Below are 12964 nucleotides of genomic sequence, written 5' to 3' on the forward strand. Positions count from 1 at the left end.
TCTTCTTTGGGATAGCATAGTTACAGTTGTATCAGGCTAACAGACAATAGATTTTAACATCCTAACCATTCTTGTATTGGAATGTAGTAAAACATTTGTGTTATCTCAAAGAACATATCCATGTCTCCTTTTCACTATAGTGTAAGCTAATTGCCTAGGCCTATCAATTATAGCTTAATTGGACTACCAGTAGCCTATAGTAATTGCTTACCCATACATCTGAATCTCCACTTTTGACTTTCAGAGGCGTCTTCAGCTCCCATTCCATACTTTAGTAATTCACTATAGGCTGCAGCCTACTGACTGACTGGTAACAGCTTCACTCAGCCGTGCCTTGTGCACCTGTCCTGCTGCTGTGGAGGACCGACCCTAAATAGGCGGCCCGGGCGGACGGTGGAGCGGGAATCTGCCTCCTCTCCTCCGCTCTGCTGTTGGCGGTAAACTCATAGGATTCCCTCCCCTCCGCGGCGCGTCCCGCTGGTTTCTCCTGGAAACAAACGACCCGAAGTGAAGAGCGGCGCGGCAAAGTTTTAAAAGCGGCAGCGGCAGCTAAATTTATATCATGATGATTCATCATTGTATAAATTGAGTTGATGATGACTCAGCAGGACTGACATGCAGACTCACGACTGTTGCGTATTATAGGCTATGAGCCTAATGATTGAGGATAATAAAATTTGCTATCAAAATGATGAATAATAGGCTATGGCTTATTCTAAATAGGCTATTCTAATTTTAGACATAGCCTATCTCTCTATAGGCTATTTATCATCATCATAATAATAATAATAATAATAATAATAATAATAATATCATAATAATAATCATATATATTTTATTTTTTTTCTGATTTATGGCAGATTTTCCATCTTGGCTACAGTTAGCAAACATAATAACTTTTCGTTCCCCTGGCGTTCTGCCTTGCGTTATATCTGAGCCATGTAATGATAGCCTGCAGGCTTAATGATGTAGGCTTAATGATAACCTGTAGGCCTGTGTGGCGCTAACAGGGCTGAACGGCGCGAGATGGGCTTGTTCTGCCACCTGCCACCTCCATATGCCCCAGCATGAGGCGCCTGAGCCTGCTGCGACTCTGTGAGACAGGTGCGTGCACTCAACGCTGACAGGCCAGGCAGCAGTGGCAAATAAAAATAGAAATTAAGAAATCACCTTTTTAAGGTTACATTTATTCGATTCATCATAATTTAGCTGATACATGGCCGGCTATTCTAAGCAACAAACTGATGGGATAGGCTGCATTTTGAAATCCAAGAGATTAGAATAAATGATTTGTTTTCGTCATCAGTCTCTCTCCCCCATTATAGCCGCAGGACTCTACCAGGTTTGTAGCTGCCTTAAACTTGGTTTTAGTCACCCTAACTTGGGCTATTGTTTCAATATCTTCCCCTTCCCGCATTCTCCCCCGCAGTTTGGCGGTAGCTTAACCGGTCAAATGTGTCACACGCACACAAGCAGCTTAAACAAAAGCACTGCGCCTTTTCACCAGTCCAGTGCTGGTCAATGAGAAACGGATTTGTTTGCAGGGCCAGTAAAAGTGGCTCAAGGCGCGCCGTGAGCTAAGCTGATGTCAGGGGCGACGCTTTGACAGAGAGAGAGAGGGTGTTGTTTGATTTCGTTGGCAGCAGGAATTTAAATTGTTAACGGTGGAAGTCTTTGGAAAGCCCATGTGACCCTATAGCCAGGCCAGCACTGAAACTATAATTCACTATAGCACGGGTTTTCAAAGTCTGAGACTGTGGGCCTCCCCACAGACAATTTCTTTGAAAAAGGAGCCCCCCCTTGCTCAATTCCTGGATATGGGATCATGATGATGTTATTTTATTATCCCATAGACACTCAGCCTGATATTGCTGTTTGACATAGGCTACTACCATAATGTCTGTCTGAAGGCATTTATTTGTTTCTGACTCTGAGGAAGTCTGAAAACAGTCAACTTCCCCAAAACTGCTGTCAAATCACACACATTTAGGGTGCTTTCTCACTGGGGACCCAGGATCTAAACTTCCATTAACTGAGTGTCCCCTGAAACTGCCTGGAGCCCCCCTGGGGAGGTCCGCATCCCACTTTGAAAACCTCTGCACTAATATAACTATAACAAAGAATACAGCCTACAGGTCAGGTGTCACTCTATTTCCACCACTGTTATCTCCCCCGAGTGTAGGCTGCAGCAGTTAATAATGCTAAATCAACAATTAAGATAGATAGATAGATAGATAGATAGATAGATTGAGAGAGAGAGAGAGAGAGAGAGAGAGATACACCGTATAGACACCGTAGATAAATAGAGATATAGATACTGTAGTAGATAGATAGACAGACAGACAGACAGACAGACAGACAGACAGACAGACAGACAGACAGACCCTTTAGGATGCATTATGTGCAATGGTAGAGCAGTGAGATATTTGAAGAGTTTGGTTCCAAAGTGAATTAATGAAAAACATTACTCATATTTGCAGGTGTGAAAATAAAGCATGACTTCCTATTTAAACACTGCGATGAGTGGTGATAAGATATCTTTGCACTGCAGTGAATTATCTCATGTTTCATTTATAAAATCTATACTAAAGTGTTAATTCAGAGGTGGGGACGCTGCGAACTTGATCTTTCACTGACCAACTCAGAGCTAAATCTATGGAGCATTTTGATATTTGAATATGTTTCACCTTTTCAGTTTGAGACCTTTTCAGGAAGCATCAAAAGCAGGATGAAGACAGCTTGTTGGTTTAGAAGAAAAATTACTCGTTAGTCAAAGGTAGCAGACAAGGAGGTGATGCAAGTGTAAAAGTTACTCAATGAAAGAGTAGAAAAATGCAATAAGGAACTAGTAAATCACAGCATATACAATTTCAAGGTGAAGTTTAACACATTGAGCCATCGCATTAACAAAAAATGCATACAAAACCACAACAAAATACTTCATCTAAATTAAACATTATTCTCTTTCTTGATCAACTGATCAGACTTTAACACATTTCCTTGACAGCATTGTGCCTCCTTAAAAATACCAACAGACATTGCAATAGCATAAATCACAGACTTTTTCCAAACCACAGACTATTTCAGCACCATTACGAACCTTCAAATATGCATATTTGGTATAGTTGGAAAGATAAACTTATCATACTTTATTGAATTCCTTCAAGTAACAGGTTATCATCTATCAGGATTTCCAGGTCAGAGTTTACTTAAAAACCCAAACTCTCCATTTTAAGGACTTCATAGACTATAAAACAATATGTATTTGAGTGAGGTTATCAGTGCAATATGAACACAACTGTGAAGGCTTAATTCTAACTGGAAAAAACCCTCTATGTTTTGCTTTGTGCTTTGATACATCACCAAACATTTCCAGCTATCTATCAGCATGATATTTCATAATCCAACTTGAATTCGTCATTGATATGTGCCTCGTTACCTGTGATGTAACTTGCCAGGCTGTGAACTTATAGTATAGGGACACTGTCATGCTTGTGCGAACGCGCTCATTAGGCCTCAATCTCATTGTCAGTATAGTCTTCTTATCTTCATTTGTGTTGTTAAATCTCATGAAAGCAGAACTGTACATTGTACTGGGCTGGAGTGTTGCCTTCGCTGCTCTAAATCAAACAGATTGTGACGTTTGAACAGGTGTCTGAGCTGAGGTTCTGTGGGCCGCTCACACACACACACACACACACACACACACACACACACATGCACGCACGCACGCACGCACACACACACACACACACACACACACACACACACACACACACACACACACGCACACACACACTTTTTACAGCTAAAGCCCTGAGCAGTGAGGGTAAAGGAAAGGTTACATCGCTATACAAAGGTCAGGGGGTCATATCCTCTTTAGATTAATTTATCTCAACTTGCTAAATTTTAACTGGCAAAACGTTGTTTGGAAATAGAAGAGTCATATTCATATCCTCCGAGTAGCCTGAATTGGATCTCCCCCCAATAAATACACTTTTACTCCAGCTAAGCCATTGCCAGAAGGGTTTATATTATGTTTAATATGTCATACCCTGTAATTTGGAAAAATCAATAAAAAAAATAAGGAACTGAAGGCGGATGCTGACTGCAATACATCATGGCTCTCTGGACTGCGTCAGTCTATGGTCGGACCACACAGCCACTCAGACAGACAAACGGGAAGGAAGTACCTGCTGCTAAGAAGGTCATGGGGTTATGTTTGTTTTGCTGCTCAAACAAGGAAAGTTCTCAGTGAAAACAGTTTTTCCCCCATTTGTTTATATATCACCTAACTTCTCCTTCTATAATAAAATCACTCCATGGGCCAAGTCATCTTTAAAAATATTACTTTTCATTAAAAATGTTTTATTTTATTTTGCAAACTTTGGAATAATTTCTATTTTTGAAACATGCGGGAATCACATAGTGAGGTGTGAAAGCAAATATGACATTGTTGCAGGCGTCATTGTTTAGTTGGATCATGACATTTTGGGTCATGTAAACAGAAACACAGAGTAAACAAAAAGCTTGGGCAGTATTATTTCCTTTGTTGAGCTCCAGCTCTGGCTGATTAGCTTAGCAAGCTACCTGAGGAAGACACCGTTTAATCATTCACAGATATCACTATAGCTTATTAGCTAAGCATTTGCAGTAGTTGCCCACCCAGACTTCATGCCATTCAACATAGTCCTATGGCAGCTTAAAGTGGGCTACTAGACCCATTACAATAGGTATGGTGGTTTCTGGGAGATTGTGATACTTGCTTATAGACCCATTTCACAGCAACCGTTTTGAGGTGGTAGAGCAGGAAGTAAAGCAGGTGTAACCAATACCGTTAATTATGCTTCCATTCCACCAGTGCCAGGGGCCCTCGTTAATGTGTTTGGTTACACCTGCTTTTCTTCCTTTACCGCCCTCAAAATGGTTGATGTGAAAAGGGCCTATATATGGTAAATGTGCTTTCAGCTGTTGTCGGGTACCCAACGAAAGCGGTATCCTCCATGCTGGGCCCTCGAGGTGAAGGCGCGTCCTTGAGGAAACACCTGGGTTCTTATGGTGCAGTGTTCTCTAACAGAAGTCCGGAAAGATGAGTCGCTCTCCCCTGCTTCTGCTCCATGCACGCTCACGCTGCGGCTCGTGGCGATTGAAGTGTGTAGGGATGAGAATGCACCGTGCATGCCTATTGTCTCTGGTTCCTGCTGCGCTCTGGGCCCGTTAGCACTGCTGTGCAGGACAGCAGTGCAGCGTGTGCTGACGTCCCTCAGGATGTCCTCTACGGAGGCTTCACAGTCCTCGTTCAGTCTCTGCCGCTTAGAGGGACTCAGTGAAGCAGACGTTTGATCACTGCAAGGTGGCACTGGTTCTCTTCCACTTGGCTCTCTGACGGTCATCAGCTTCTAGGAGGGAAAAGGATGGAGATGTAAAACTTGCAGGAATAAAGCATATACATTTATGAATCCAGGTTGAAACCTGATGTGTTTGTGCCCAGTGTTATTTGATTACTTTTCTCAAAGTAGTGTAAGCCTTACACTGTAAGGAATTAAAATGTACCAATGTTACCAATCCAAGTAACTTCAAGTTACTGCATTACTTTCTCCAGTGCTGACACAGCGCAAAAACCAAGTGTGTAGTGCTGGCTATGCAAGACTAGACATTGCCAGAATACAATTATTTTTTTGTCCTGGGTAGGCAAATACATTTGAAAGAGTATGCAGTTTGGATGGTTGACTCCTGTTCCAATAAAGTGGATTCATTCTAAGGAGCTGACTAAACGGTTGTATGTCATTTATACTGAAGGGGTGGGGGGGGGGGGGGGGGGGTAGCTAAAGTAATTCTAGCAATGTAACGAGTAACATAGCTAATTACTTTTGATACCAAGTAATAAGTAATGTTATTATTTATTACACTTCCTGAGTAACTTGCCTACCACTGTTTGTGCCTATGTGTATGATTGTGTGTTTCTGCGTGTATCCTTTCTTTTTCCATCATGTCTCGCTCACTCACTTCGAGCACGGAGGCCAGGTGCTTGGCGCGGCTGGCCAGCTCCCTGAGGTGAAGGTTTCTCCCCTGGAGTGAGTCGATCTCTTCCTTTTTCCTGTGCAGAGTGTCACGGAGCTGCAGAGACAAACAGAGACAAGTCTTTTTCCTGTGCAGAGTGTCACGGAGCTGCAGAGACAGAGACAAGTCTGTTCATCATGGTGCCTGAGCAAACTGACAGGCTTTCTCCTGGCCTCAGCACCAAAACTGAATGGATTCATGAATAAATCAAATCAATATTTTCACCAAGTTTGATTTTGATTCATTAGCAGGAGTTTGCAATCTCTAACACAGTTGAATGTTATTAAGAGCCATCATCATATTGCACCTCTAATATCGATCACATGTTGTCTTATGTATGGCATAATAGTAGGCTATGTTAAAATGAACCCACATAAAGAAGGGGATCAAATAAATACAGCATAATTTAACATTTTTGTGCACCACGTTAAAAAAAAATCCACAGAAAACTAACCATGCGTTCAGTTTGGAATGCATCCATAAATCTTGTAAGGATTTACCTGATTGTTGACTTCCAGGGCACCTTCCAGCACCCTGCCTTGATGCCAGGCCATGCCCTTCCAGAGCGTTCCATCCTGGGCATGGGGATGCCCTGCCGCTGGGGATGAGTTATGGAGAGCTTCCTCTGGAGAGAAGTTCTGGTCAGGGGTGAGTGGGGGTATGATGCAGACCTGGAATGGAATGAGTCCTGCAGGAGACAGACTGCTCTCCAGTGTGGCAGGGGAATCTGACAGGAGACAAACACCCAGCATTCAGTCAGTCACTTCTCCTTTGATGATGATGATTGTTGTTGTGCTTGTTGTTGTTGTTGTTGTTGTTGTTGTTATTATTATTATTATTATTATTATTATTATTATTATTATTATTATTATTATTATTATTATTATTATTATTATACACATTAACAGCATTGTACACATCCATAACTTATGTTGCATATCTGCAGTTGAAGCTCTGTTTGGTTTTCTCACCTGCCAGGAAGTCCAGTGCATAGTCTCCAAAGTCTTGGTCATCTCCATCAGATTCCTGTGGGCGATTCAAATGAACGATTAAAAACAGCTAGGTTATTGATAATCCCCCGAAAAGGAAAAACATAAATGCCCCCAGATGTATCTGTTCTACCTGAAAATTCCACCAGGACCAAGGACGATAATGTGGGTTCATAGCGGAACATGTCTCGGTGGTCATGATGATGTGCGGTCGCGTAAAAGCGCACGATGCAAATGTATTTTGTTCAGGTAAACTGTGCCAAATTAAGTGTCAGTTTGTGGACATTTGTGAGGTCCAGCCAATTAATGGAAAGGCTCTGAGCAAACTACATTGCCATTCGTGCAGAATTCCAGCACTCTCCCATCTCTGTCAAACATTAACAGCGTGGGAGTGATGCAGGACTTGCACATACAGCCTGCACCCCCCCCCCCCCCCCCCCCCCACTCGCGCGCGCGCGCAGGTCAGGTGTAAATGCATAAGTAGCCTAATAACAGTTAAACGTCTTACATGAAAAATAATGTTTTTCCTCACCTGAGAGTTCAGGGAGTCGCTCTCCCGTTTGGCCACAGATGCGCAGTCTTCCAAATCATCCCATGCAATTGTTGAAAAGGCTGTAACACAAGCTTGTGTAACTGGATGGATGGTTCAATCCTTCGAATTGTAGTTACACTTATATGGTTTATATCTTAGGCTATTATTTTGGCTGGTTAAGATGCATCAGTTCAACCATGATGTTGCTAACAGTTACGCATACCTTGTTCAATGATGCAGGGGAGCTTGTCGATGTACACGGTGACTGGACTGCTGCTCCTCGGCATCATCACCTTCCCCTGTAGGAGTCAAGTCTTTTAATGCAACATAGCTGCATTGTGTGTGAAATGATATTATAAGGACGATGTCATACCCTTTTGTCTGCTGCAGCGTTTCTCCCGTGTTGGCCCATTTTGTTGGGACAAATAGCAGCAAACACCTGTCTGTCTCTCTGCATTTTGATCAGGCTGGAGGACTGAAGCAGGACATGATTTGATTTAGAGTTGATATAGCAGACATTCTCCCGGTCTGTGCCGCTCCGTGCCGCTGCCCCATACTTTGGCCCAATCAAACGCATTCATTTGGTCTCCAGGGAGCAACCGCGTCCTCGGAGATTAGTTGGTGCAAGCTAACGGTTTTCTGGCCTGAAGTGGTACCGCGCATAACGGCGCCATTAGCCTACAGCAGGTGCTCCGCAAACCTGCTCCGCCTGGGGACCCCGGACCAGATTGTCCCTGCGCCATGCCAGGTCATTCTCTGTTATTGGATATGTAGGCTAGTTATAGCCACTTTATAAGCCACTCGAGGCTCTGGTTTACAGTGATTTCGAAACTATCTTAGCTAAACCACTGGCCTAGCTATTTTTAATCAACTATGATTAAATGGATAACTGAACTATCAGTTTCAAATTTATAATAAGATTGGTCTTTTTGCCCTATTGTGCGCAAAACACCAAATTACGCCTAGGAACGTGGCCAAATTTAAAACGAAGTGGAAAAGGAAAAGAGCAATTAGAGCAGACAGCTCAGCAAATACTCATGTGTCAATTTGTAAACAAACAAGGGCACGGTCTTGGCCCTTCTCGCTGAAAGCACATGTGTGGTCGACACCGTGTCAGCAGGTCGAGCTGCCACGCGTAATGGATTATCAGTTAAAGCCAGTTGACCAGGCTGTTAGCAGATCAAATAATACAGGCAAACTATACAGGTAAATAAAACAGGTAAACTATTACCTCCAGTCAACAAAAAAGCAATTAATTCAGAAAAGTATAATGCTTTATAAAAGGACCATAGCCACACAACTTGCATCATTTTGATACTAACTTTATCCTACTATGATGTAGGCTTATTAGATTATGTCAGTCTAAAAGTTAGTTTACATTACTTTAGGTGGGTTTGAATACAGGCCCATAAACAACTTTATTGCATCAGAAACAGCTTGAACATATAGGCCTTATAGGTTACCAACCTTTTCATGTCAAGGACCCCTAAACGGACACAAATTACACCACGGACCCCAATAAGACTTACACCCCGGACCCCAATAAGACTTTGTCCCAGGGTCCGGTCCCCCATCTGATAAGATTTTTGCTTTTATATGTTTATAGCCTATAGTGTATGAAACCCATAGTCATACATTATGTCATTGTGGTACTTATGAATGTAATTATAGTTTAAATGAATTATTCCCATTATTTTTATTTTATTTATTTTCGCTGGGGACCCCCTGGAACCTCCTCAAGGACCCGTGGGCATCCCAGGACCCCACTTTGAGAAACACTGATCTAGACCAGTGGTTCTCAAACTTTTTCATCTCAAGATGACACAAATTAGACCACCCCCATTTGATAAGATGTTGTCCCCGGGTCCTCCATCTGATGAAATTGTAGCTTTTGTGATGACCCTCCCTCTGGTCCTGTCTTGCAGGAGGGTCGCTGATTGGGTGCACCTGGGCCCAGTGCACTGATGCATGAGCTTAAGAAGACCTTTAGACCATTCAGTCTCTCTCCCTCCTCACCGATGCAGCTTTTGTTCTGTTCGTTTGTTTAATGTTGTTTGTCTTGTAGTTATTTTCCCTTAGTTTGACATTATGAGATGCATTTTTGGGGGGTCAAATGGTTGTTTATAATGAAGTTTATGTTTTTCTTTAATGAAAGTTATCAAACATCATCATCCTATATAGCCTATAAGTTTAGTAAAAAAAAATACCTCTGATTTGTTCTTGGTCATGTTCAAATATTGAGAGTTCACTTTTTACCCATTCAGAGAGCAACACCAATTAATTTACTAATAATTTATTTCACAACATTTCCATTCAGTACATGTACATTTTTCGAGGGCCTTTCATAAAACTAGGTTGCAACAGTAACATCCAACTGCCCATCAGAAATATCTAAGAAACCAGCTCCAAGTCATACACAAATGGATAAATGTGATAATTTACTGATTAAGAAATCCATGAATCCAAATACAAGAAGATACTAATAGAGTCCATTGACAAACAATAGGCTATGAATAAAAATAAGACATTGCTAAAATGCAAATCATTCAGTGCTTCAAATCAGCTTTGACTAACTGTCTATGAGGTAGGCTATGCATGAGGGTTAGTGACAATGATATCAAGCCATTCTCCAGAATGTCACTTTCTTCTTCAAAGATAATAAAAGCATGCCTGTAAAAGCACGTTTGCTAAAATAATATAATACCAATAACGAAGAGGAATTTGACATTTGAAGACTTCTTATGTCTTTGCTCGCATCAGAATCATTAGGTACTAGCAGGCCATGGTGGACATCACTTGCAGCGTCTCCTGATTAAGTGACACCAGCAGCATCAAGTTCTCTCTGCATTCCTGGGCCAGCCCGTGGCTGTGGCCGTCCTGACCCCCAGACATCAAGTGTCCCTGCACTCCCGCAGAACCACTCTCAGACAGCCCAAGGCTTTTAACTGGTTGGGCAGAGGCATGGTCAGTCAGTGACTGCTTACTGTCACATAGTTCATTCACAAACGTGTCCCATTGGTCCTCTTGTGAGTGGACCAGCGTATGTGTTTCGGAGTGGTCAGTTTTCAGTAACTCACTGGCTATCCTCAGTGCGCAGCCAGCAGTCAGGGATGGTGGGTATTTGTTGAAGGCGTAGTCTGCCAGACTCAACTCGCATACCCTTTGTGCGAGATCGCTGCATCGCCTGGTCCTTGTTGCGTCCGGGTTCTCCCTTGCTGACCTGTCACCGCCTGTGTTACTGGCTGCAAGCCGGGTAGCTTCAGTGCAGTTGGTGTAGTAGTCCAGGAAGAAGGCGAGGGTGGGGGCGGTGAGGCGGAAGTTGAGTCGGAGCAGGATGAGACACTCCAGGTTACAGAACTGCTCCTTGGTGAAGGCATCACAGCACAATGACAGGAGCTGGCTGATCCGCGGTGAAAACACCTCCACCTGAGGGAAAGAGGGAGAGGATGGACAATTGGACATCCAAAGACACACAGCTCTCTCTCTCTGTCTCTCTCTCTCTCACACACACACACACACACACACACACACACACACACACACACACACACACACACACACACACACACACACACACACACACACACACACACACACACACACACACACACACACTCACACTCAAAGACCCACTTGTTTACTGGCTAGGAGAAGTGCAGTGACACCCAGTAGCTGGAAACAGTCAGCGGCCACCGGCGTGGATGCCAGGAACCTGTCCATGATGTTCACCGCCAGGCAGCAGCACTCAAAGGACAGGTGGAAGTGTCTGTGTACAGGAATGAGCCAGCTGACCAGTTTGCACCGTGCCTCCGAGGTCAGCTGCATCGAAAATATAGAAAGTGGCATACATTTTCCTGTGTTAATAAGTGAGCTGATTTTTCAGTGACAGTTACCGGTATTCACATTAGGGGCGTCTGGGTATTGTAGAGGTAAAAGCACTCGCCTACCGCCGCGGAGACCGGGTAGCGGGTACTGTAACGTTCCTACAGATACAATTAGGCGTGTCTGCGGGTGGGAGGCCGGTGCATGGGGTATGAGTCCTGGTCACTGCACTAGCGCCTCCTCTGGTCGGTCCTCCCACACGCTACATTCTGCCGGTGAAACCCCCTCGCTGTCAGGTGAAAAGAAGTGGCTGGCGACTGCACATGTATCAGATGTGCTCGTCTACAACTCTCCCCAGATCGGCAGATGGGGTGGAGCAACGACCGGGACAGCAGGGAGAAATGGGGAGAAATGGGAAAAAAACGTGTGTGTGTGTGTGTGTGTGTGTGTGTGCGTGTGTGTATGCAGCGTAGCGGTCACATCAATATTCAGAAAACAAAAAGAATATAAAAGATAAAATCACAAAAATATTCCAATCAAAAGTATCTCCTGTTCAACTTTACTACTCTGTCAAATGAAACCAATTTAGGACTGCACTGCACAGCCTCCTTTAAGGCAAGGCTGTAATCAATAGATATTGAGTAGGACACATCCCCCGCAATAATTTAAGTATAACACAATATGCCCACTAAATAAATACATTATATATATATATATATATATATATATATATATATATATATATATATATATATATATATATATATATATATATATATATATATAGGCTATATATGTAGGCTACAGGGTCCAAAGTTAACTTTTGTCCACTTTTGGCCTTGTGAGTGTTCACATTTTACAAGCCACTCAATAGAATCATTAGCTTAAACTGTTTTGTTTGTTTTTTTGGCTGGTGAGTGAAGCAAATCTACCAGCATATTTTAGCAGCATTTGACTGGTGGCCGGTGTTAATTTTGGATCCTGTTAACAATTTATATAGCGACATTAAACTTTCCCATTTTCTGCTGCGACCCAGGGACCATGGAACATGGTGAACACATGAGAACCAGTGTTTTTAGTATCTTACCTGTGGCTGGCGTGCCAAGCATTTGCAGGGATGAAAGTGCGCCTCTTTTTCCTTTTGAATCTTGTAACCAATATCACCATAGTGGCGATGCCAGTTTGACAGCTCTCCCACAGGAGTCCCATCTGGTTCACCTGGACGTTGCGGGGACACAACCGTCCGAACCGGGCATGCAACCGAGGGAGTTAAGGATAAGTCCTCCACGAAACCAGAGTCGCTCAGCGTGGACATGACTTTCTGTTTTCTGTGCCTGGCGGTCTGCGTTCTTCGTTTGTAAAGTGTCTCGGAGTCACCGCTCATGAAAGACACCATTTTCTTGTCTCTGTGTCCGGTGTCCACACTGGCTGCTGCTGGTACCGCTTTGGCACTTCGGCGGCAGGGCAGTTCCGTCTGCTGACGTCAGGTTTCCCGGGGTCTTCCGCGCTCTGACAGCTCGCCCTCCGTCGGTTGCCCGGAGCAACAGAGTCAGCTTTTGTT

The 12964-nt window shown here is 43.4% G+C and overlaps 2 protein-coding genes across 2 annotated transcripts; both read right to left on the reverse strand.

The window, feature by feature from the left end:
- Window positions 1–4964: 4964 nt before the first annotated feature.
- Window positions 4965–7868, reverse strand: mcidas (multiciliate differentiation and DNA synthesis associated cell cycle protein; the record flags this gene model as incomplete). Its single annotated transcript, XM_083645311.1, has 6 exons — window positions 4965–5399; window positions 6007–6117; window positions 6561–6787; window positions 7032–7086; window positions 7582–7661; window positions 7805–7868. The coding sequence occupies 6 exons, from the start codon at window positions 7866–7868 to the stop codon at window positions 4965–4967; spliced, it is 972 nt and encodes a 323-aa protein (XP_083501437.1).
- A 2485-nt stretch (window positions 7869–10353) lies between these two features.
- ccno (cyclin O) lies at window positions 10354–12736 on the reverse strand (the record flags this gene model as incomplete). The annotated part of the gene is made up of 3 exons (XM_083645313.1): window positions 12491–12736; window positions 11215–11400; window positions 10354–11007 (listed from the first exon to the last, which is right to left on the reverse strand). The coding sequence occupies exons 1-3, from the start codon at window positions 12716–12718 to the stop codon at window positions 10354–10356; spliced, it is 1068 nt and encodes a 355-aa protein (XP_083501439.1). The 5' UTR covers window positions 12719–12736.
- Between the last annotated feature and the right edge of the window lie 228 nt (window positions 12737–12964).

The sequence above is a fragment of the Poromitra crassiceps genome (assembly GCF_964638095.1).
Source record: "Poromitra crassiceps genome assembly, chromosome: 10".
In the NCBI taxonomy this organism is placed as follows: Eukaryota; Metazoa; Chordata; class Actinopteri; order Beryciformes; family Melamphaidae; genus Poromitra; species Poromitra crassiceps.